Source organism: Manacus candei, unplaced genomic scaffold, assembly GCF_025592945.1.
Source record: "Manacus candei isolate 608988 ecotype Guabito, Panama unplaced genomic scaffold, ASM2559294v1 h1tg000003l, whole genome shotgun sequence".
Lineage (NCBI taxonomy): Eukaryota > Metazoa > Chordata > Aves > Passeriformes > Pipridae > Manacus > Manacus candei.
The window spans coordinates 10,617,512-10,643,074 of record NW_026138051.1 but is presented as its reverse complement, the minus strand read 5'-3'; the positions used below and the strand labels follow the sequence as shown (position 1 = coordinate 10,643,074).

The following is a 25,563-nucleotide window of genomic DNA, read 5'->3' as shown; positions in this document are numbered from 1 at the left end:
AGCCTCTAGTCTTGTGACTTCTGCATGTTGGCCATGTGGGTGGGGACAAGGAACAGGCCAAGTGTGGCAAACTAGAGGAGCCATAAACTGGCTTGCTCTTGGGATGTACTGTTGCAGCAAGTCACTGGGCTGTGCCTGGTAAGGTGCTGTTGAAGGGTGATGTGGTATCTAGTTGAAGTTCTTTGTGTTCAGTTGGTGTCCTGTCTTGTGTTTCTGATAAAGGATGAATAAGTACTCAGGGCCAGGTTGGATGAGGCTTTGAGCAACGTGATTTAGTGGAAGGTATCCCTGCCCATGACTTAGGTGTTGGAAATAGATGATTTTTAAGGTTGTTTCCAACCCAAACTCTTGCATTCTAACCTTTAGATGAAGCTGGATGTATCAGACTTGGGTATGGTTTCAGTGTGAGGCCAGGGCTGCATCCGAGGAAACTTTGAGGCCTGTTGATTGAAGGTTTGCGTCCTGTCGGATGAGCTCTAGGGTAGGGGTTTAGCTCTCAGAAAGTACTGTGTGTTTTGTTTGCTTTTTGGCTTTTGAACATGTGTGCTCTTTAAGAACAATCAGTTCTGAGGGAGCCTCCCGTCAGTAATCATTGGTGTTTGTGAGCATGATCAAAAGGGTCTCTGCAGGCTGAAGGGGGGACTGAGCATAGACAGGCCCACGTTGGAGTCCCTGTGTGTTTGCTGTGCCCTTAAGGTATAGGATTAAGCTTGCAGAAGAGGAACGAGGTCAGGTCTAGACCAAGAAGTAGACTCTGGAATCCAGCCAAGAGCATAAGTAAGGGTTTTTTTCCTGTAACAGCATCCTAGATGTGGCAGTTGTGTTGACTTAGTCGAAATGAGGCTGACATCTGTAGGTCAGGCCTGATTAAAAGGGAAGGAGGGTAGAGAATAGCTCTGGAATAAAGAGGATTTAAAGATAACGGGAGGGGAGAGATGCATGGCCCTTACTTGCAGAATTTGGTTTGGCCTTGGGAATCTCACCATGCCTGGAAGCAGGGACCTCTTGGTCCCTGAGTTCTTCATCAGCCCCAGAGCATTGTGGCTGCTGCTCCCTCTTTCCCCTGTTCATGGATGTCTTCTGACTGATCCCTTCCACCTTAGTCTTGACTTTTTGGATAGAAGTCTGCCTTAAGTGTTCTTCTTCTGCTGTTCAAGGGAAACCTCCCACATAAACCTTTGGCTTGGTGTAAAACTTGTGAAGACAACACCCACCCCTCACTTTGTTGTGTGGAAGGGTTAAGTGTCTGGGTCTCCTGCTTGGTACAGATGAAAGGTGCTGTATTGCTGAGCTGTGCTGTGTGCTGGAGCACTATGTGCTTGAGGCTGCTTCAGAAAATGTTTCTGTTCTCCTTTTGACCTCCATTGTATCTTCCTGCCCAAATTCAGTTGTGCTGGCTGCTGAGGGTACCGGAGAGTGTCTCTTTGTTGAGAGAGGAGGAAAGAGGAGGGTGATGACACATCAGAAGCGGTAACCCTGTACTTTAATAGTGCAGCATATTGTGCCCAAAACTGTGCTTCATGATCACTAGCTGCTGCTTAACTTACACGTTGAGTATGTTGTTCTCAGAAGTGCTCTGACACCAAGGATCTCCATCATTTGGGATGGGTTACCTGAGGATGGAGGGTGAACTGCAAACTGTAGTATGAAGGAGCATACCACCACCAGAGTTAGGAATGTAATTTATCTGTACTTCTTGCTTAGAGATAGGAGCTGGTCTGCTGTTCTGATTTTTCCATGATGATTTCTTTCAGTGGAAAAATGGCTTATTTGATTAGATGAAAACTTCTGTGGTAAAAGTCAGAAAGGGAAGAGGGTGCTTGGCTTCTTCCTGAAGCAGGAGCTTTAGTTTCCAAATGAAAAACTTTCTTAGCATGATAAAAATAGAGAATTACTTTATGGGGAAAGTACTTGCTTCCCTGCTGTCTCTGCTGGGCGGCCTTCAGCTGAGAGGAAGTGGGGAAATTACCCTCAGCTCCCTTGGACCACAACCAGCCCTGGTGGTTTTCCAGTGAAGTGACTAGAGTTACACCAGGGCTGTGCTTTGTCCCTTTAAATTTAAGGGATATATGAATCCATATGTAAATTGAATTTTAAATCCTGCCAGGCATGGCTCCCTTCCCTGTAGGACTGGAAACCTGCATGGCACTGCATCATGAAGTGCACACCATGTTGAATGGTGAGATTCTTCATGTTGGAGTGCTCAGCCCAGCTGAGCAGCATGGGTAGCTGTGATGACTGCTCACATCAATCCTTAGTAACTTTTATATTTAGAGAAATAATAGCATAAGCACTAGTACCCTTCATAGAATTTTGGACCTCTCTATCAGGAGACTGGCAATTATTTGATGATTATGTAGAAAATAAATTATCTCTGCTCTTATTCTGGTCCCTAAATTCATTTTCAGCTGTGACAAGAGCCAGGATTTAAGCCTGGGTCCCCCAAAGTAAAATGCAGTTAATTAGTCCACTCCATCATATAGCATTCTCAGTTAACAAAGGCAGTATGCTCAGCCAGACAGCTCTTGGTCACAAGTGATGCTCACCTTTTGTATGGCAGAGTGTGCTTGCTCAGAGCCTGGAGTCCTTGTTTGCATCCCTTTTCAGCGGTGCTTCTTAACCCCTCTGTGCAGCCCCATTGTAGCGCTGCCTGTCTCCAGTTGAGAGACTGCTGGCACCAGGATGTGTTTAAGCTTGAATGATGGTTTGTGTTACTGCAATGGTTGTGGAGTCTTACCAAGGTCAGAGACTACTGCAGAGTAAAGGGGAAGAGGATCTCTACCCCAAGGAGCTTGTAGCCCTCAGGGCAAGTATTCAGGGTGATGTGAGATGAGTGTTACTAACTGTAACTTGTGAACGGGGTTCAAGCAACACTGGGGTGCAAAGTGAGACAGCTGAAACTGCTTGATTTCTGAGCTGGAAGAAGGATGTGTGAGCCCTTGTATGGAGTCCCGGCTTGCTGTTCCCGCCAGACCAGATCTTCTCACTGGCTTGAAGCTTGTTTGCATCTGGAAGCTTTTTTGCATCGCACACTGATAAGCAGGAGCTCAGCACAGAACTGCTGTGGTGGATCAGGTGTGGTGACATAAACCAGCAAGAAAGTCGGTCTGCTGTCGCTGGGGACTCTGCTGCACTAATCCTGGCAGATCAGGGGAGGTGTTGGACATTTTTGCTTGCATCTCTTCATTGATTTGGGTTTAGAGGCTGGGGCAAGGCACAGTGCTTCCTGACCAGTGTGACTCCTGAGCAGGGCAGGCTCTTGTGAAGTTTACCTACCTGGCCACTGACCTCAGGTAGGTCGCTTAACTGTTCTTCTGCAAAGGAATTGCTTGGGTTAAATGTCAAGAAACTTTGAATTTTGCAGTATCATGATGTTGTACAGTTTCAAAATACTATTTTTCTTCCTTGTGCAAATATCTAAATTTGACTGTTGCACCTGCAATGTCATAGGGTTTAGTAAACTGGGCAGAGGGACAGTCCTTAGTCTAGGTATTGGCTGTAGTCTGTAATAATGTGTTTGCAATTTAAAAAACCTTGGAGCCTTATTTTCCGACCCTGTCATCTATTTAGACCCAGGCTGTTCAGCACTTGGCTCTTTCCTGAAGTCTGTACTTGCTGATATTGTAATCCAGAGCCTGTGTGTGCAGGCAGTACCATGTAGTTGAATGCAATCCTTGCACAAAAAATCATCTGTATGTAGATATTAGAATGTGAACAGTGATGCCTGTGTGAGTGGATAACAGGTCACGACCCCCTGAAAATAGAAACATATTGATGTTGTTAGCAAAAGCTGTGGAGCATGTTTTCCTTGAAAATTGTTATTCAATATTGTCCTTGCTGTCTTTTGAATTAAACATACCATAACAGTAGGTTTGCTGGAATTTTGACTGTTCTGGAGCATTGGATATTGGGTAGTCATTATCAACAGCCAGAGAAGGTAGCATGACCTACTGAACAGACAGCAAGATGCATAGACACTAGCAGCAGGGAAATCTAAGACACAAGAATGCATGGAAAAATATGTACAAGGTAAAACTTGCGCAGCCAGCCCTTATGCAGCAAATAAAGCAAGGTCTTACTGACCTTGGCAGCTGTACAGGGCAGTCTTTGCATAAGAATGACTTGTGCTTAATATGCTAGAGAAATTATTCAGGGACAAATATTCCTGTTTTCTGCAGTGCTGGGGACGCTATCGTCTTCCATCTCCAATTGCAACACAAATGCATTGCAGACGGGGTACAGGGAGGACCTGACCCTCCTCAAGCACATCCAGTTCTGCTTCCCATGGCTTAGAGAAGGAGATCTGGTACTGTCCTCCTAGCAAAGCCAGACCCTTCCAGTGCCTTATAGCAGCCACCTTTGAGAGCTGGCAGTGGCTGGATAGAAAGGCAGCGTGATGAGTGTCTTCCTTCTTCCTTAATTAGTCTGTGCAGTTTGTGTCTGCTAATAAAGGACCTGCTAGACTCGGGGATCAGGGAAGCACTTTGCTCTCCATGTTGTGCTGTGCTGAGGCAAACAGAGGGGCTAAACCTGCAAGCTGGTTAAATGCTGGGAAATACTGAGCCCATCAAGCATTTCCCGTGCCCCGGTACTTGTGTGCAGCTCTTGGACAGGCCAAGCCCAGCTCACCTGTTTTTCAGTGTGGGCAGGAGTTACAACAGAGTCTGCACATGGTAGCTCTCTGCTTCAGAGCCTGGTCCCCCTCCAGCCAAGGTGGGAGTGGGACAGATGGATGGTGAGCTGGCTGGAGTTTCTGCTCCCCATGTCCTGGGGCCAGGCCAGTCCCATGGCCAGGTCTGTACCTGTGCATCTCTGCTGGTGGTGTTGCTTACTAAACCTTGCTACTTACTTAGTACTGCTATTTTTCATGGGTTTTTTTCTCTCTCTTCCTCTCCCACTGGAGAGATCAGCCCTGTAAACGTCCATGTTCAAGAGCAAAGCTGTCTTGAGTGTTTGGCAGAGCAGGGTCTCCAAGGTCACTCTATCAGGAGAGGGCCAGAGACGGTGTTTGTTGATATTGATCATGGGAAATGTAATTAATGCGGGTATAAAGTGTTAAATGTTAAATTAAAATGTGAGATTTAAAGGCAGTCGATAGATCAATTCTGAGGCTGGGATGAAATGCTCAGACTTTCAAACAATAATCAGATTTCCGATAAAATCTCCACTGTGTGTAATTAAAGGGGTTGAAATACTAAATCAGGTGTTAAGGGAGTGATATTTAGATGATGTTTAAAGAACAAAGATCCAGTTAAAAAGAGCTCTCCTGTCTGCAGGCAGAGCCCTGCCTGAACAGAAATGGTGTGGAGCTTGGGGGATGTACTGATCTAGCAACTAAAACTGCCAAAAGAGGAGAATGATGGGAAAACTGCACAAATTTGTGCTACAGTGCTGAACATCTGCCTGGATGGAGACAAGACCATTTGGACCTGATAGTCTGTTAATGCTTCTAAGACCTTGGTCCATCCACGTGCACAGACATCTACACCTGATGTCGTCTTGGTGAGTCAGTCTTCCAGAGGAGTGAGGACAGGATGTTAAAATCAACCCCAGCAGGAAGTACTGCCTTACTTCCCAAGAGTTAAAAATACTAGTTACCAACTGCCACCATGTTTCAGTGATATCCCAGCTAGTCAATTAGAGCAAAGGCTTGCAGCTGATATTTTTAAGAGGCAGTGACAATTTAAGGAGAGGGGTAAAGTTAGGCTCAGTGGTAGTGCCAGTGGAATATATGTGGTGTCCTAGGGTACGTGGCAATTCCAGGACATTTCTCTGAAGTTTGTATTTTGCCCTCTAATCCATAAAGAAAGAAGCAGAAAAGAGTCCAGAGTGGCCAACTCCCTAGTCTAACTGGCTTATGAGTAATGATTCCAAAAAAGTTCTGCTTTAGGGGCAGCATCAAGCTTTGCCCTTCCAGTCAGCTTAATTTTCTGATGCTGCAAGCTGTGCAGGAGGGTGTAGGAAACATCCATTCCCTGAATATGTATCTTTGCTTTCATCCCTAAAGGGATAATTCAGAATATGGGACAGACATAGTATTTACTGTGGGCACTGCACCTGTCAAGGTAACGTTACCATGGGATTTAGGGTAAAAAACAGTTCTCTGCTAGATAAAAGGAATAAACTGGCTCATTAACCCTGGGCACTTATTTGCTAACCTTGCCCTGTACCCGTGATGTGATTATCTGTGAAGACATAGCTCTAAGGCTCTCCAGAGCCTGGAAAGATGCATGTTTTAAGAGTATGTTCTTGTTTTGTTTTATAATCCTGGTGCAGCCTCTGCTTGTGCAGGTCCTGAGGTTGAGATGCTGATTAGGTCTGTGGATTGTAACCCCACCCAGTTGGTCATGAGTCCCTTGAAAAGGCCTCATGGTTGTGATCATTATTGCTTAACTGCAAGCCCTGCTTTAGCCATGGGTTGAGCCAGGCTCCAGCTCACCTGGCTCCTTGCAGGGCAGAGGGTGAAGAGCGAACACTCCTCTGAAGCTTTTATATAAAGGTCTCTAAAATTTCCACCATGGCATGGCTGGGCAGAGGTAACTCGATCTTTGGAAAAGTGCCTTTGTGCTGTAGTTTACAGAAGGGCTTCTTGGTTAACAAATCCTGAATGCGGGTTAGTTAAATCTTAGCCCTTGTATTCAAGGTCACAGGTAATTTTTTTAATTGCAAGCTTTCTCCTAAGTCCAGGGTAGGAAATGAGACTTGCTGCGTTGAGCTTCCAGAAAGGTTTGGAAATTTCATTTCATCCCACAATTACTCGGTGTCACTCTGACCCTCCCCTTTATCTGAGAGGAAAATAAGCTTTTTAAACACAGAAAGAATCGTGTCTTGCCGATACCATCCAAGGAGTCTTTCTGCTGTGCCTTTTGCAACCAGACTTGTCTATCTCGCATTGACCTCTTTAGCCACCAGCGCGCGTGTAGCAAATGTGGGTAGAGCCCTTCCCAAATCTTCGTTCACGAAGCCTGGCCATGATGACAAAGTTCATTGCTGATACTATAAGTCCCCAAAAGCATGTGTCACTGGGAAGAGACCAGTGCCTAGTCTGCAGCATACCATAAAACTGACCAGGGAAAGGACAGGATGATAAGAGTATGATTGTGGCCATGGACTCCAAAGGAGGTCTTTCTCCTTCATGTGAGTTGTGGTGGAGCTCTGAAAGCCTTTGCCAAAAGGTCTAGTGGGCACATGAAGCTTGCAAAAGTGCTGAGGAGAGTGGGCAAGCACTAAGCAAGGAGTTGGGTGGAGAACAGTGAACAGGCAAACCACAGCAGGCTTAGGAAGTCCTCAGAGTTAGAAATAGTGGGAGGCTGGAGAGCACCAGAGTAGGAGACTGCATGTCTGTGCTGTGCTGTTACTCCTGGGCATCTGTGGGGGCTGCTGGATCCTTTTCATCAGCTGTAGCCCAGGAGGGTTGTTCCTCCACACTCTTGCTGCTCAGAGGGCTTGCTCTCTCTGCCAACACTTGCCTGTGGACAGGAGCAGAAGAAGGACTTGCATGTAGTGCACCACTCTGAAACATGATGTTAGAGGACTTGCATGCTGGAGGGGGAAGTCCAGCCTCCCATGAATGCTTGTCAAGGAGCATTTTTCTTGCCCTCTCTGAAACATTCCTGTGGTTCTGGTTCCAGGCTGCTGGGTTGTTTCCACCTGCATCTTCAGCACAGGTGGGAGACTGCAGCACTGGGCAGCACAGGAGGCGTGAAAGAGTGCTTTGCACCTACGCCTGCACACTTTCCCCCTAATGGGCCTTCCCTTACTCCTTTCCTAGTGAGAATATCAGGAAGCAGAGCAGAAACGCTAGTTTCTGGTCTCCTCAGATGCCTGATGCTCCCTAAGTGATACTCCCCTGGGTTAACACTGTCCTTGCACGTTTTTAAGGTGAAGCTTCTCGCAGTCTCATTCCTAGCAGGCAGAGTTGGCTGCTCCTGCACTTGGGCTCTGGTGATCCTGGCAGAGCAGTGTGTGCATGGTGCGCGTGTCAAGTCCCAGTTCTGTTTTTCGTGACCTGAATGCATGGAACAGCTTGTTCTCTGCTGTCTGTTAACCCTTAGGAAGACACTTCATCTTGTGCTCCTCGTTCTGCGTTGGCTGTGCTCAGCAGGGTCAGCTCTGTGCTTCGGATCTGGGGGCAGAGCCTTCGAGGGAGTTAATTGCTGAGTGATGATGGCTTTCCCCAGCTGAAGATCTGCTCCCATGAGCTATTTAAGCCTCTGTTTCTTGTATCTCCGTGCCAATCAGATTAGCTGGTGCCAGGAAACAGACCACGGCCTGCTTGCTCTTGAATGCACCCTTTTTCCTCCTTACCTGTTTATCCCAGTCAAGCCCCTTTCCGCTCCGCCTTGGTTCTTTTATTTAGCTTTGTTCCTTTCTTTTCATTTTCATAGCCTTACTGTGGCCCATCTCTTCTCCCTGAGGCTGTCTCTCTGGGTTTTGACATCCAGCTTTAACAACAGAGTCAGTCCTGTTCCCTGTCATACTGCTGGCTGCTCCCTTTGCAGCCCCTTATCTCCCCGGTGCTGCTTCATTGAGCTTTTCTTGTTCTTGACTCGCTCCATATTTACCCTGTTGTAATTTGGATTCCCTTTAATGTGCAGTAGAGAGATCCCCAGTTCAAATGGAGCCACTGAAGGCAGTCCTCTTCCCAGGAAAGAAAAGGGAACAGTTTGGGGAGGGTAGCATGGCTGAGAGCAGCCCCACAATCATTCCCTAGGGTGGTGGTTGTCCCACTGTCCATGCACCCCCAGGCATCACACTGCTCTTCTCCTAGCTGGACCCCTCCATTCTCTTTCACTGATTTCAGCAAGGGATTTGCTGCTGCAAAAAAAGAAAAGCTTTAAACCCCCTCAGGCTCCCAGGACCAAGCGTTCCAGCCTGGCCCTGTGTGCCAAAACAGGCCCATCCCCTGCCTCTTGCGAGGCCCCACCTTTATCCTTCTTCTAAAAATAAAATGCAGTGACATTCCTTCCTAGTTACTCTGTTCTTTTATTCTGACCTCATTAGACTCTCCCAATAGAAAATTTCATTGAACTCCTCTATTAGTGGTGAAAACAAACAAGACCATTGGACTTCCTCTGGAAAAAATGCATCTATATCACAGGGAATTGCAGGGAGCCAAATTTCCACTGCTGAGTTTGTGCTGTACACATATGTTCCCTCGTATGGGTTTAGTAAACAAAGTTGTCTTCACACTAAGAATTTAAAACCATTTTTCCTTTATATCTGGTTTCCCTCCCTTGTTTGAAATAAATTGCTACTGTAATATTATAAGGAGTAAAGTGTTGTTAGCTGGGGCTACAAGAACAGCCACTTTTTTCCAGACCCTCTGAGCTAAATATATTTTGAGGCTTTTGTATGTGCGTGTACATAGGAATGATGGCCAGGTGATGGATTGCTAAGCCACATCATAAATTCAGTTTGTTGGACACCTTTGATTACCTCCTCTGCACTCTGCCCGTAATCATTCTCCTTCAAACATCCTTCTAATGTTCTTAACAGCAACCAATTAAAACAAAGACTTCACTTGCCTTCTATATCCTCTTCCCTTTGCCATCACCCAGGCTTCTTCCCTTGGGTGGGGGGAAATAAGTGCATTGATGTGCCTTCAAGGTTTAAGTGGAATATATCCCTACTTGGCTTTTTTTGCCTTCTCCTTTAAAATTCAGCTTGGACAGACACCCAACCAGGCAGGTGTGGATGCTTGTGTATTTGCATGTGGCTGGGGGCTGCAGACTGGTGGCAGGAAGGGTGGGGCACACAGGAGACACTGTTCACCTGTACATCTGCCCTGACTGGCTTAGAGCCCACCTTCTTGGGCTCCCGGTTTTGATTCAGAGGTTTCATGCTGAGTCAAATGCTTTCTGAAGAAAACTACACCAACAGGCCTTTAGTGGGAAACTGGAAATAATTCAGGTCACTAAGACTTCCACAGGGGAGAAAAGTTGGAGGCTCTCGTGTTATAGATGCAGGAAGGTAAGGAGAGAATTGAAGATCTGAGGACTTGAGATGGTGTCAATGACTTGGGCATCTTGGGAAAAACAGAGAATATTCAGTCCCTGAAAAGTTGATTCATCGACCTGGCAGTGAGATGGAGAGTAATGAATAACAGATTTTGAGGTGTGTGGAAGGCAGGAGAGGCCAACACACTAACTCTGAATGGCTTGGGAAGTGCCTCAGGAGTGACTTTGACTTCCCCTTGCCTTTTGCAAGGCTTAGCTGTGTTAGCTCCTCTCTGCATGCGCCCCTAACCCCCTGTGTCCCACAGGGGCACTGGACAGAGTTGAGTGGGTGGTACTTGGTGCCAGAACTGGCCCTTATACCTTCCAGATGCCCCTTGGCTTGGCTGCTCCCCTGCATGTACCGCAGCAGTGCCTCCCTGCCATGCTGGGAGGGTGTTTACTGCTGCGCAAGCAGGATCGGAGTTGTTGGCGTGCCTTTCATCCTGTTGCAGCCTGCTGGATTAATGGGGCAGATCTATGTGTGTGTGCATGTTTTCTGCTCTCTCTTCTGCATCCTGCTTTGTACTGTAATGGCTGTGGGGTCTGAAACAGATCTGTTCATCAGTGCTTATACAGTCTTTACTGCAGTAGTTTCTTAATTGCCTGCATTTTATCTGCCAAATATCACTGAGAGATGGGAACTTAACAGCCCCCCCCCCCCAGTTGCAGAGGTATTAAGAGACTTGTCACTTGTGGCACCTGTGGCTGCAGCAGGATTTGAGCCCCTGTTTCCAGGGTCCCAGTCTGACACTTACAGAATAAAGCATCTTTCCTGTCAAAATGATGACTACCTGTGCAATGATAATGCCTTTGGGGTTTGGGACCAGGCTGCTCTGGATTTTCACTGGTATATGGACATGGAAAATATGCTCTCAGTTGTCGCTATGTTTGCTTTTCCTGCTTTTCTGTATGTTGTAACTTCTTTATTTTAATCCTGAAAGAAATGATCCTAAATACGTTGGATGCTTTTGTTACCAGTCTTTCAGTCTCCTTCTGTCATTGCATATTTTATTTGCAACCTGAGGATGCTGTCAGAGGTCTGAGTCGAGAAATAAGTCAAGGCTTCCCTTTCCCCAAGTCCTGAATCATTTCACAAATGTTTTTTGAGTACCTTTGTGCACTGTATGCCTTTCCTCATAGCCCATAAATGATAGGTGTTTTCCTCATTGTGCATGAGCCCTCATTTTTAACACATCGTGTAGCTCAGATGGACTTGAATGTAGTAGCATAAAGACTTTGGAGGCCTGCCCTGTGCAAAGGGGAAAATTACTGTCTGGCCCAGAGTGGTGGCTTTGTGATGACTGCATTGTGTTCTGGTGTGCTGTGTTTGTACCAAACTGGTTTGCTGCCAAGTTACTTATGGCTTATCCAAGCGCTCAGTACAAAGAATGTTAAAAGAAAAACTTTTTTGTTTTCTGTGAATTCTCCAGCTGAGAAAGAATTCAAACCACAGTCCAAATGCTGTCTCCTCTTTCTGTGGTCACCAGGTAGGACAGCTAACGCAGGAATGCCTGCAGCTTTAGTGTGTAGGAGCACATAGGTGCTTTTAGAAGATGTAATGTGGAACCCACATGGGAAGTGCCTTACTGTTGGAGAAAATCTGTCTCTTTAAGCAGCAGGCTCTTTGATTGAGAAGACTGGAATGGGAATTTTCCAGGCAGAAGTATATGGGCACCAGCAGAGGTACTTATGAAGCACCAGACCTGGGCAAGTCTCTGTGTATGCAGCACATCTGATATCTCCCAAAACTCCCAGGCCACCTCTGCAGCACAGTGAATGGCTGAGCCTGAGCTCCTATTTCAGTATTTCTCCTGCTTAATGGACTATTATTGCTTGGCTTGAGGGCTAGGGCCATGCTTGTAGCTTAAGAGAGAACTCTAGGTCATTCCTCCCAGGAGAATCCCATGAAGGGCAGTTGGGTAAAGGCATTCCCTCCCCTCAGCCATCCCCTTGGCCTGCCTAAACATGTGCGGACACTTATCTGATTGGCAAGGACCTTGGGGGTTTCTTGAACACTGAGTAGGATAATCAGATAGATTGTGGGATACATCTGCTTGATCCTATTTCTTACGATTACGTAGTGGGGAACAAGCCTTAATGAGCCTTGGCCTTTCCTGTCTCCTCTGTAAATTTGTTTGACTCAATTGAGCTTTCTTTGTGTGAGACAGCTCTCTTTGTGCTTGGATATGGAAGCATCCACCTCTGAAGCTGACTGTGCTTTGAGACTGGGTTTGGATTAGCTGACCTCCAGAGATCCCTGCCAACATTTTTTTCCCCTTTTCTTTTGTGTTTGCAGCTGGTGTAATTGTGGTCCTAACCCCTCCCAAGCGGTGCTGGCGCTGGAGAGGATTTTAGCACTGCTTCACAGCAACGCAGTAGCTGCTTCTGCACCGCAGAGGAAATGCTTCTTTTGGGTCAGCCACCCTGCTGTAAGGCAGCTCCCTGGCCCCTGGCACTGGGAAGTTGCCTCACGTAGGAGGCCATAAGGGATTTGCCAGGCAGGTCCTAATAGGAGCATCCTTCTCCTTGTATCTCTGACTGGGGAGTGATGGCCTGAGTCAAACAAAACTCCCACTTGGCTGCTTGATCAGCAGATCATCCCCCCAGATCCCACAGGTGTGGGATGACAGTAGGTCACTATCAGTCCTAGCAGAGAGCTGGAGTAGGAAAGGGGTCTTGACCTCTAACTTGTCCCAAATGAGCTGATGGCAGGAAATCAGAAGCCCAAAAGAACAAAAATGTGCACACGTAGTTATTCTAACAACAAATCTATTTACTGAAACAGGGGGGAGTTCCCTTTAAAGCACTGCAATGCATGCTGCCCTGGATCACCCTATGGAAAGGTATTTGTTCTGCTGAGGCACGTGTGTGGGTCCAGCACATCAGCTTCTATGACTTTATTCAAAGACAAACAAATAAAAAACCTCCTTAAATTGCAGTGTTTTTGTAATATATTTTTGATTTGGAAATCCCAAATATATAGTGGCAAATAACTCCCAGCCTGTGGAAGAATTTTGAAGAACTAATCCTGTAAGAGTGAAGAGGAGAAAAGTTCTTTGAATTTTGGTGGACAAGAGGTGCTAGATGTTGAGGATGAAGGAAAACAGACTGTGAAGATTTCAGGTGGCTGAGGGAATAGCAGCACCATAATGCACAGTGAAGAATGGTAGATTTTAGAAACAAAGGGATTTTTTCAATTTTTCCTTAAACTCTGCATTAATTTTTCCTGTGATTGTTTGCTGCAGGGTGTAAATGTGGAGAATTGCATGTACACAAGGGAGGATAAAGTTTCCTGTACTTATACATTATTTTTGCTGCAGCGAAGGGCTTCCTTCCCTCCTACTGATTTATTTTACATCTTTTCATTATTTTTTTTTTCCCTTGCTTCCTCAGCTGCCATCTCTGCGGGTAGGAGGGGTGCTGAGGTCATGCCAGGGCAGCTAAGAGCAGTGGGAAGCACCCAGAGGCGAGTGATGGATGATCCATTTTCCCGAGGACAGCAGCACTGCTGTCCCTGCAGAGCACCACAGCCATCTTCTAGGGTGCCATAAATCCAGGAGCTTTAGCAAGGCTGGTGAGCCTTGTAGGAGATGGGATTCAGTATGTGCAGCCTCCCTCACTGAGGAGCAGGAGGATTTTCCTTCTGCTGCTCTTTCCATAGAGGTCATGACCAGTAACCCCCCCTCTCCAAAGTCGCTCTAAGCCAGCAGCATGAGCGAGTGTGGGGAAAGGACATGCATTAATGGCTCCTTCAGCACAGACTTGTGGTACCTGCACCCCTAAACATCCAGCCTGTGCACGCAGCCACTTCTGTAGTGGATTTGTGTCCTTCCAGTGAGGCTTTTCCATTGCAGCAGCATCGGGGGGTTTTATTTGCGTGGGTTTATAATTTATTTCTGGGTTCTGCCATCCTGTTCTGAACAGACGGCACTCGGGGCTGAGTTGACTCTTTGGCACACAGTGTGATCCCTGGTGATTCACGGCCCCCAACATCTGCGATTAGACCTTGAACAGAAACTTTTCATGCATGGCCATGGTAGAGGAAATCTGCTCCTTTTCTGAGTAACTGGTAGAAGAACAAAAGGAGGTTTATTTTCTTCTAGCTGTAAAGGTCTACCTTAAATTAAGTAAACTGTTCCCTGAGGGAGAAAGTGTCCAGGTACAGAATGTTCACAAAGGAAATATTCAAAGTGTCTACCGTGTCCCTAAAGTGTTTGCTTTAAGGTATGAGGGCCAGAGCAAAAAATAGAAAATTATTTTCTAATTTGAAAGCAAAAATACCTCTTGCAGGTGACACAAAACAAATTGACCTTCTTCAAGCTCGATACTGCAGCCCATTGGAAGCCGTGGAGAAGCTGCCATTGCTGAGATGGCTCCTGTCCCAGTGCACAGCCCATGTGAGCGTGGGGGGCGGGAGCTGGCCCACGTCTGAGGCAGCCCCGCTGTGTGCAAACTGTCGATGTTGCAATAGCAGAGAAATTGAGTCTATAGGAATCTGAGCACTGCTGGGTTTTATGTGATGTAGGGTAGGAGCCTGGTAATTGGGACTTCAGGAATGGAGGATCCATTCCTTGACCTTATGGTTGTTACTTTTGTGGTTTCTTTTGCTGTTGTGAACCAACACTTTTGAACCAGTCCCAAGTAAAGTAGAGCTGCCTTGTGATATAATCGTGACGACATCTAACTCTCCATGGGCTTTTCTGAGGCCCAAAGTGAAGGTCTGTAATGTCAGCCAACTCAACTAATGTCATTGTGTTCCTGGCTTGCTGGGTCCTAAATGAAGATTACTTTTTTAACGTTTTTTTCCCCCTCCTCACTGACTCCAAAAGCTGCCCACAAGTGTAGAATGTCTCATGCATTGCTGCCAATAAATGCAGCAGTAGAGCGCTCCCAGTAAAATCTTGCCCTTGACTATACCTTTTTGGTTCATTTGATAAGCTGGAGTGTAGTTTCATGTGTTCTTTACTACTGGTGTGAAAGTAGAGGAGAAAGGAAGGACTGGGAAAGATGCTCAGACTTGATTTTCCATAGGAACGTGAAAATGCTATTGGATGGGTGGTGGTATTCTCCTACAGAATTTTGTTTCTCTTTCAGAAGAAAATATGGATTATTTTCATTGCTCCCATTTCTCTTTGCCATGCAGTGTTTCCAGGAACACTGTGTTTATTTGGAAAAGTGGTCGATAGTGGAAACATCTCACTGCTGTTTGGGTGAGGAGTTTCCCATTCTGGTTTATCAAGGACAGAGTGGTGGGCACACCAAGCTCTTCCATACCCATTAAAATGCAATAAAAAGTCAAGGTTACAGAATCATCTCAAAGGTGGAAGGACTGATGAGTGTGTCTTTTGCGCTGCCAGCTGAATTTAGTGCTTTGAGGAAAGTCCAGAAACAAAAAATCTTTGGCTCTGACAATATCTAGGCACTCAGTGAACATTAATAGGTGTGGGATGTAAGTTGTAGTGGAATTGGTGAAAGATTTGAGGTCTTAATTTTGCAAGCACAGTTTCTCTGCTGCTGTGCCTCCAGGGTGTCCATCCATCCAGGCTGGTTGGGTCTGAGCTTTCATTGATTGTAACTTACAAAACTGGATAAAGCACACTGCAGCCTGGCAGTGTAGGGCTGAGCTCAGTCTCAGAGCAGTCTGTTCATCTCTCACGTGCTGGTGGTTTGAGTTGAAAAGGAGCATGGACAGCATCACATATGATGAAGAAAGGGCATAGCTGGAGCTTGACTTTGGGAAAACTCCAGTGTCTCTGCACTATCCCTATTCCACTTCAGGAGAAGGGAATAGCTGCTGTTCTCACTCACTGGACTGTCAGTTAGAGCAACAGCACTTGTGCTTTTCAACTGAGCAGTCATGACCCAGAAATCTTTGAGAAACAGTAAATAAGGAACCCACCTTGGCACTTCTACTGAGTCATTTTTTCTTCTTAAAAAAAAAAAGAAAAAAAAATCTCTTTTAAATAGCATCATTTACACTTGGGAGCTGCTCAAATCCACCCTGTCACATAAATTACCATTTCTGAACTCGGCTGTCAGGAAGTGTCCTCACAAGTTGACATCCATAGGGGCTGTCAGTGGAAGGGGATCAGTTTCGTGGCAAGCAGGAGGAATTCAAGCGTCAAGTGAATACGCTCGTCCTCATGTTACCTCAGGCGGTGAGGGCATCTCAGTCCCACCAGAGGCGAGCCCCGGCGTGACCTTTGCTCCTCAGACTGCCCTTGTTCCCCTGCACTTCGGTAGCTGTAAGGCCGGGTCTGACATCTGGAGCAAGCCCCGTCCTCCTGCAGCTCAGGCAATTAGAGCCTGGCCCAGCAAGTAGCCTTGGAGCAGGGGCTTCAGGGATATTATAGTTTCTTTAGAGGGATAAAGGCCACAGGCTTTTCTCTCTACTCCACTGCTTTCTCCAGCTTTGATGCCGCTGCCGTTGAAATGAGATTGGCCCATCTGGTAGTGGAGGAGCTGAGCTCTGCCAGACGGATCTGGCTTGCTGGGAAGGGTTCAAAAGGCAGCACCTACCCTTTGTTGTATTTCCTGCACAGTAACGAAGCCCCTGATTTCTGGAACTACTTTTTAATCCTTGTATGTTGGTTTTGGCATGGATGCCTTTTTTTTTTTTTTTTTTTATGTGTGTATGTTCCTCCCATTTGAACTATATGGGAGAACAAAGTGAATAAAATGTCAGTCACCCCCACACACATATTACCTGCCCCCTTCCCTGCCCAAAAAAGGGTAATACAAGGGAATTGTAAGGATGCATTATGGTGAAAGCAGTTGTTTGCTGCCAGGAGTTGAAACCTGGAGAGCTGGAGCTCTGTATTGTCAGCAGCGGGTTCGTGTCTGAGGTGTGCTGTCCTTCGGTGCTGTGCGTGGGAGCCTCGCTGCAGCAGTGTGATGTCAGCCCTGCATACACAGGTTTTCAGCTTTCCCCATAGCCACATGGAGAGGGATTTGCAGCAATCCAAACATTGACAGAACTGTATTTGTTGACTTGCAGAAAAGCCTAACTCGTGCTCCTCTGGGCTGTGATCACGTAAGCCGAAACACAATGACTGCTGCCTGTGCTTGCCGGCCTCCCAGCCCTGATAAACGCGTGAAGCAGATTCATTTATTTAGGCCCTGATTCAGCAAAGCACTTAAGTATGCTTCAGGTTTTCTTTCCAGAAAGACTGTTGGCATGCCTACAGTTAAGCATGTGCTTGACTGCTCTCCTGAGTGCAGAGCAAACAAGTGATGGGGCAGTGTGTGCTGCTGTTGTGCTCTGCTGGGTGGCATGCAGGCTGCGGAATTGAGGCCCACAGTATGAAAAATGTGTTCATTAATTTGATTCTCTCCGGTACAGGAGCCCTAGTCCCAGGATCTGAGATAGGAGTCTGCCCTTCTGCAGGGAGGCGGGTTGTTTCCATAGTACAGGAAATTCCTTGTGTCTCAGTCTTGCACATGGAACAGACAAGTGTGGGGCAGGGACAGTTTCCATCAGCAGGAGGACATTGGCAAGTATTTCTTCAGTTTTCTGTTATTTTTCTTTTATAGCTCTTGGTGGGAGAAACAATCAACCATGTTACATGTGTCTGAATGCCTTGATATTGGTAGTTTGTGTTTTGTAGGATTTATTTGATTTACCTTTCATTAACATGATTCTCTTCGTTTTGAGGACTGAGCAGCATAGTGCAGGTATTTACCTGTGGGCACATGTGTGCTCCTGAGCTGCATGGCTGTGAGCAAGATCAGTGTTTGGTTTGTTGCATTCTTTGGGATTTCTTGAGGCAGAAGGTCTGGGAAGTGGCAGATGTTACTGCACTGTTTGTACATCTTGGTGTAACTGTGTGTAAGGTCAGACCTGTCATATTCCATCCCCGGCATTAATAGACCCTCACTTCCCTGGGAATCTGAAGATGTGGAATAGGCACTTAATCCACAAGATGGTTGTATTTCAGTCTGCTCCGAACAGCTTCTGAGAGAGCATTCTTTGTAATCCCCACCCATATCTGACCTGTTCTAGCTCGTTTCTAAGAGCTGCACCCAGCCAGTCCCTAGCTCCCTGCAGAACGTTTCTGCACATCTTTTCCTGCTTGCTGAGCTCATTTGAACAGGGAGCCCACACATCAGCGAATGGGATTCCTATATAAATTTGCCCCACTTGCAAAATTGGAATTGATTTAGAGCATCTCTTCAGTATGAAACCAAAAAGATACAAGCATGGCTAGTTGTGCTTTTTTCCCCCCCTTTGAAGTTTAAAACACACTTAGCAAATGTGACGTTTGTAGTCCCTGTTCCCCACCTGATGTGCAAAAATCCAAAGGTCCTTCCAGAAGCATGGGTCAGATCTGTGCTGATGCTGCAAGCTGGATTGCAAGGATGTGGGTAGTTCTTGTAATGAGCTTAATTAAGCCTAGAAAATACTTGCAGTATAGATTTAACGAGCATTGTTTTTTCTAAATTGAAATAATTCGATCTGTGAATCAAACAGCCTCTGTGCCCCACCCCCTGCTGCTGATGACAGCCTCTTCCCACACTTCTTCCTTGGTAACATTGTTTCCATTGTTTCCAGCTCCAGTAGGTTTCAGTTACTGATCAGTGTAATTGCAATAACACACCAATAATAAAAGAGGAATTTAAGCTTCCTTTTCTTGTAGTTGAAGGCTCTTCTCCTGCAAAAGCTTGAAGTCTTAATAGCAGTCACACGAGCAACATCCCGCGCCTGTCAAATGTTTGCAAAACTGGCCGGCCGTATTTTAGGAAGATAAAGGGCTGGATTTTGGGAACTTGGAAACAGCCCAATCCAATCAGGCAGCAGTGGCACAACTAATATTAGAATGGGAGACTCTAGGGACAGCTTAACATTTTAGTGGATGCCAAGGAAGCCTTGAACAGGAATGCATTAAAAGTTGTTTGTTGTATAACACGAGTTGCTGGAGTCAGAGTAATTCGAGTTGCCTTTGGTCTGGTGGAAAACTACAGCTGTGAGCAATGAGTTAATTTTTTCCGTGTGTGGCTTAAGTTTCCCTGTCGGGTTTGCTCATAGTTTTGTAGGCTCTGAATCCATAGAGGAGTGACTCCGAACCAGTCGTTTGCCTTCATGTGCCATCGCAGGAGCACCTCTGTGCTGGGGATGCGTTCAGTGGAACACCTCGGAGTGCGGGAGGGGTGTAGGGCTGAGCTGGACCTTCGTATACAAGAAAGCTGCTCTTCCTACCCGAACGGTTCCTGTAGAAGGGGGGTGGGCTAGTTAATGTTAAAAATTAAAAAAAAATAAAAATACTAAGGAAAAAAATATTCCTCCCTAGTTTGGGAGGGCTTGGGGGCTGCAGCCCACGGCGCTGGCCCTGCGGGGGAGGCAACAAGCTGGGCCGGGTGTCCCTGTCCCTGTCCCCGGCCCGGTCCTGTCCCTGTCCGGTCCCGGGGCTGCGGCGGGCACTGACCGCGGCCGCTATGAAACGGTCTCTTTGATTGGTCGGCTGCCCGCGCATGCCGCTGTAACGGCAAGCGCCATTGGACGGCGGCGCCTGCCATGCGCCGCCGGGCGCGGGCAGTGCCCCCGTGCCCGCAATGGCCGCCGGCGCCGCCCCGCGCCCGCCCAGCGGGGCCGCCGCCGGCTCCTGGCTGATTCTATTTCTCTTTTTCCTGCAGGTTGCTGAAAAGTGCCTTTCCTGAAGCCACCGCTGCTTGGATTTCTGTCTAGGGCTGCCTCTCTCTGCCCCTCGCCCCCCCTCTCTGTTTAATTCGGCGTTGCTTGCAGTCCGTGCCCTGACGGCGGCTCCTCCAGCCTTGCCCTTTTTTTTTTTTTCTCCCCATTTACACGCAGTTTGCTCAGCCATTTTATTTTTTTTCCTTCCCCTGACTATGTAGCAAATATTTAAAAGAAAAGAAGGAAAGAGAGGAAAAAAAAAATCAGACATCCTTTTGCCTGTTTTCATGCTCGCGAACCGTAATTTTTAGAAGCAAGAAATAGAAGGAAAAAAAAAACCCGAAGTTTTCTCCCTAAGGACCGAGACCATTCCACAAACTGAAGTGCTGCCAGCAGCATATGCTTTTTGCAAGAATAATTGAAACCATTAACTGGAGAGCACAGAATTCTTTTGAAAGTCTGCCAGTTATTTGCAAGTAACTTTGGCAGTGGCACAAAATATAACACTTGTATTTTAACTTCTACAATTGCACTTTTAGGAGCTGGCCTCTAATTTGATTTTCAGTTGTTCTGATAAGATTTCTATTTTATGATTGGCTTTATGTTTAATTCTTGTTTAAAGAAACACGATTTGACTTAAATGAAAACCTAAGTGCTGATGAATAGGAGTTCTACCAAAGCAACAAGTTAGTTATTTCTTCACGTTTAACTTGAATTCACTTTTTTACCCTTTTTTTAAAAAAAAAAAGAAGAAACAAAAAAGATCAGCAGCGAATATTACCCTGAGGAAGGGTGCGATTGCTTGCATTTTAATTTTTGTTTTTTAATATGGCTGTAAACGTTTCCCTGGTCCGTGATACAAAATGGCTGACGTTAGAAGTGTGTCGAGAGTTTCAGAGAGGTACTTGTTCTCGGTCTGATGCAGAGTGCAAGTTCGCCCATCCGTCACGGAGTTGCCATGTGGAAAATGGTCGAGTTATTGCCTGCTTTGACTCCCTAAAGGTGAGGACTGTCTGACGCGTGCATTACCTAAGCTTACTTGCTTTTCCTTCTCTTCCAAGTGGCTCAGTATGCTGGGATGTGGGATGTGCAGAACAACTGTTTATTGCTTTGTTTCTGCAGGGAGGACGCTGCGGTGCGGGATGCAGCTCCCGAAATCTAGGCTGAGTCTGACATCGGGTGCGACTGCCTGGATTGCCAGGCATTGCAAGGAGAGACAGGATTCTATCCAGGGCATTTTCCGATGGTAGCTCAGTTCTGATATAGCTGTCCCCGAAGTGGAGAATGCAAGGTTGTGGGCAACAAATGAAACTAAATAAGAAGAGAACTGAAACCCAGTGCTTGAGTGACCAGAGCACATCAGCCATGCATTCGGTGCAGGGATCTGAAATGTGCTTTTAATGAGCAGGAACGAAAGCAGCGTTTTAAGATAATGAATCAGCTTTACATGTCTTTCCTGGAGACAGAGTTGCAGATGCACTCTTAACGCTATCCGGTAGATGAGGAACAGCCAAAATATTTGGAGAACAACATTCCCAGAAATGGGCGTCGGGAAAATGCTTTCTGCAAGGGACATGCAAACGCGATGGCTCTGCCAAGCCTGTTGGAGCTGTGGCTGCGCCTTGTGGCTGGTGCTCATCCTTGCAATGTCTGTTCGGGAGGCAGTAAATAGCTCTTGATTGCTTGTCACTGCCGGAGCTCCAGGGGTGACTTCTGAACATTACCAAAGACCTGGACTGTCAGTCGGGGTGTGGGATGGGGGGCTCACAGGAGGGGCATCTCTTTCCAGGCTCACCTCACAATGTTTCTTGGAAAAAGAATATCCACTTTTTTTCCCAGAAGTATGACTCCTCAAATGTGGTTTTAGGAGGATAGTAAAAACTCTGAGACCATATGGATAACTGATAGTGTTTGAGAACTCTTGACATTGTGTTTAATGTTTTGATCAGAGTAATTAACCTGTTTAAATTTCTAGAAAGAGTCTGGTAAATTTTACAAGCTTGAAAGTTTTCCCTTGAACTTCAACTGTTGCTTGAAAAGATTTGGGTTTATTTTTATGAGCATAATGAGTAACAGAGCTGGTGGAATTATATATGCACAGGTTCAGACTGGGGCTGGATCTGGTCTGACACTGGTTTACCCATTTTATTCCTTAGTGGCTTCTTCATATTTTCACTTGTTTTTTTCCAAGAAGCTCAAGTTTTCTGTTTGCATTCGGTTTTCTCTTTTTAATCTGATTACATGCAATGACTCTTAGTTATACAGTGACTTTCAAATGTTCATTTACATTGCTGGTTTGCTGATAGCAAGAGACAAACATTTTTTTATTGAAGGGGAAAAAAAAGTTGTTCTTTATGCCCTTGAAACTTTTGAATTGTAGCCAGTGGCAGTGGAGATACTTTTAATGAAGAGATTATTATGATCACATTTTATAGCGTTTATTTGTGAACAGAAAGGAGGGCTGTCATGCTGTGTAGGGTGGTTTTGTGCCACTAGCAGAACTTGCCTGCAGTGTCTCAGGGAGGTGTCCCCTGTGCAGGCACCCAGCTTGGCTGGGCTCTGAGCTGTGCTGTGTTCTGCTGTCACCCGGTGTGTGACACTTCCCCACGTGTGCTGTTGGCTGTGCAATGTCTGCAGCTCACCCGGGCTCTCTGTGCCAGCCCCTCTCTGCACGGCTGGGGCTGGGAGATGTGCAGGACAAGTCCGTGGGCAGCTGGGCTTCAAGTCTTACCCACTGGTATGGGCAAACACTTTCCCCACTTCAGCAATGGGGAATGGGATGGGGAACACCACATTAAGAAAGAAAAGGAAAAAAAAGTAAGTCAGAGTGTGATCTTCTACAGCTCAGAGCATTTCCCATGTAATTGGCTGTTAATGTTCTTGTTGCAGTTTCCTCTTGACACAGTAGCAGATGCTAGTTAAGTGGCCTGAATTTTTTAGGGAACAGATCTTTTGGGTTTAGGAAAGCCTCCTGGAGGGCCAACAACTCTGTCTTTGGGAAGTACAGCAGGAGGAGTCTGACTGTGCAGAGCACTTGACCAAGGGTTAATGATGGGGCTGTTTCTGCACCCCACTTCTCAGACAAGAAGTGGGTCTTGGAGCACTTCCTGCCTCCAGACCCATGGATCCAGTAGCTCTCCCTGGACAGAGCCCTGTTTCCACTGTGCCACAGAGAGCCGTGGTCTGTGTGTGTGTTTGGGTACACCACGCATTTCCCAGTGGAGAGAACCACCCTGGTGACTAAACTCCCAAACAATGGTTGTTCTGTTCTTGGGCCAGAGCTGGGCTTGCAAAGCCCTGTTTGCAGTGGTGTTGAGGGGCTCATGGCAATACCGGTGGCCTCCCTTACCTTTGGCAAGAGAGATGTTACATTCTCAGACCTGCTAGGAAGCTTTTCATGCCCATCCTGTGGACATCTTTGTGCCCAACAGCTGTTGAACACTGACCCTCCCTCCCGTGGAAGGCTCAATAGCTGCTTAGTGCTCTCTTGTCTTTTCACGCCCTGCATTAGCAGAACATCTGTGTTGCTTTATTGGAGACAGGATATAGGATGCTTGCAGCTAATAAGTTTTCCCGTTGTCTTGCAGTCGCCCAGGGCTTTGTTCGGAGGTTGCTTATCTGCATCCATTGTGTACTGCTGTTGCTTGTTTTTTTTTCTCACAAACCTCTTAAGCCTGAACAATGCCTTCATACAGGAACTCCTGATAACCCAGTGTACAATGGTTTCACCTCACCGGTCAGGTCACGAGCAGCATATATACACTTTCTACATCTCTCTTTTCCCTTTTTTCCTCAGTCTCCTGTAGCAGTTCTGTGCCCGTTTCAGCAACAAGAGTGGTAATCTTCCAGAAGCAGCCAGGCTGCCTCAGTGTGGGTTGTTTCACATGTGGCTCTTGCTACCTGTAATCTTGTGAAGAACACACAGGACTCCTGAAGGTAGTGGGGTCCTCAGTGATGCTCAGGTGGGGATCACCAGGAAATGCTCTGCAGGAGAGTTGTATTTTATGCAATGTTTTAGTGGTGAAATATGGGGCCTTAATTAGGCTGAAAGTGCAGGGCTGGGTCTTGCTGTCCTGAGCTGTGCTTCTTGGAAGGGGGAGTTTGCACATTTGTAGGCAGCAGAAGGAACCTTTCTCAAGCATATTGATATAAAACTTAAAAATAGTTCCTTGCAAGAAGCTGCAATTTGAACTGGATGCCAAGAGAGCTCTCAGTCTCTACTCGTGCATCCCTCCTGGTTATTCTGGAAGCAGTGCACTCTGAATTAATTTGTGTGAATGGAAGGGCAGGCTGCACTGCTTGGTGGAGGGCAAGTCCAGAGGCACGAGAGCCAGCTGTGCTGGGCCACCCCACTTCCAGAGGTGACCACGAGGGCATCTGGGCAGCGGCCAAGGCTCTGGGGTACCTCCTAGGCAGGTCCTGTGGCACCTCAGAGACGTTCTGAGCAAAGGAGAGGAATGGAATGTCATCCCTGTAAGCTCAGATGGCCTTTGGGTTCATTCGTTGCTTCTTTTCCAGGCTCATTGTGCACCGTCCCATGCAGAGCTGGTGCTTTTTGTAAGGGTCAGGACACGGGTTGCCGGCTCGTGGCAATTGCTACAAAGGTTTGTTGTGGCACTGCAGTGAGCTGTCTGCGAGCGCTCATCAAGTCATTAACCTTCGTATTCAGGCTGGATCAGGAGGGCGGGGTAAGATCTTAATTCCTGGCCAGTAAGCCATTGGTTGTGTTTTCAGTTTCTGAACGAGTCAGGCAGGAAAAAAGCAGCATCTTTGGGCACTAATGGAGAAAAAAGCTGAGAGATGGGGTATTAGGAGGTAGTGATATAGTATATAAAAATATGTAACTAATGCACATCGGGTGTTCACAGAGGCTTTGAATTATACTGCTCACTGCACTTATGGACTTATGGTTTAAAAAAAATTTACAAACCCAGCTTTTGAGAGGTGTGGGTTGGGAGGTTTTTTTGTGTTTGTTTGGTTCTTTTTTTAATTTTTTTTTTAAATTTTCTTTATCAACATAGTAATTTCCATATGCACACTGAAGTTTTGGAGAGCATTTTGAGACAGAAAATAGTGAGATGAAAAATTTCAGGAATATGAATTTTGACTTTGGGAGGTCTAATGTGAAAAACATTGTTAAGCTATTGCGTGTTTCAAAGCACTTCTCTATAAAAAAGGTGAGTTTTCTGTGAACAGGCATAAAATCAAGTTAAAAGTAGAATTGTCTGTTTTCTAAAAGAAGTGTTATTTTCTGGTAATAGTATTCAAAGTCCCATGGCAATCTAAAAAGTTCACAGTGCTTGGGCAATAAATATACCATATGATCTTGAAACTGCTGTACCTGAGGCTGTTGCTTACAGTTTTCATGCTAATTTGTACCTGGCTTATGCTGACTTGACTAGAATTACTTCTGACTGTTACTGGTTGGAAATCAAATCTACTTTTTTAAAATTTAAATAAACTGCAAACTAGGAAACAACTAAAAACACCCACTAAACTTAGCATATGGTTACACTTTTAGAGACGAAGAAGAAAACAAACAAAGCCATAAAGATATTTTTGGAGACACTCTGACTGCATGTCTCAGCTCAGTGTAATAGAGAGGCAAATATTCCACGTGAGCATTGTTGAGCCAAGTCACCTGTGTGACAAACCTTCACTTTTCCTTTGGCAACAGTAGATTTACAGCAGCTTTCTGTCCTCTGGATGCTTGTGTGTCATTTGCCATGTTATAAGTGCTTTTTATAAGTACTGAATCAAACATCTGAAAGTGCGGAAAAATGTATTTAAACTCCGTTTTATTTATAAAGACTAAATACTGTATTTCTCTGTTAATTTCTGTATTTTTCTTTGTCTTTCTCTCTGAATTAGAGTGGCACTTCAAGGAGGATAGGAAAGCTTGTGGAGGAAAAAAGTAATTTAGGCCTGATCCCTTCT

The 25,563-nt window shown here is 46.1% G+C and overlaps 1 protein-coding gene across 8 annotated transcripts in view; it reads left to right on the top strand.

Annotated features, from left to right (window-relative positions):
* The window catches only part of MBNL3 (muscleblind like splicing regulator 3), a 92,528-nt gene that overhangs the window by 13,591 nt on the left and 53,374 nt on the right, over positions 1 to 25,563 (top strand). For 5 of the 8 annotated variants that reach the window (XR_007904102.1, XM_051784727.1, XM_051784718.1 and 2 more), the window contains exon 2: positions 19,629 to 20,628. The exons of the other annotated variants lie outside the window; for them this stretch is intronic. Coding sequence is in view for 4 of the 5 variants with exons in the window: in XM_051784727.1 (XP_051640687.1) it covers positions 20,455 to 20,628 (174 nt within the window). In the remaining variant the exon portion in view is untranslated. The remainder of the gene's footprint in view (positions 1 to 19,628; positions 20,629 to 25,563) is intronic. 8 annotated transcript variants of the gene reach the window in all.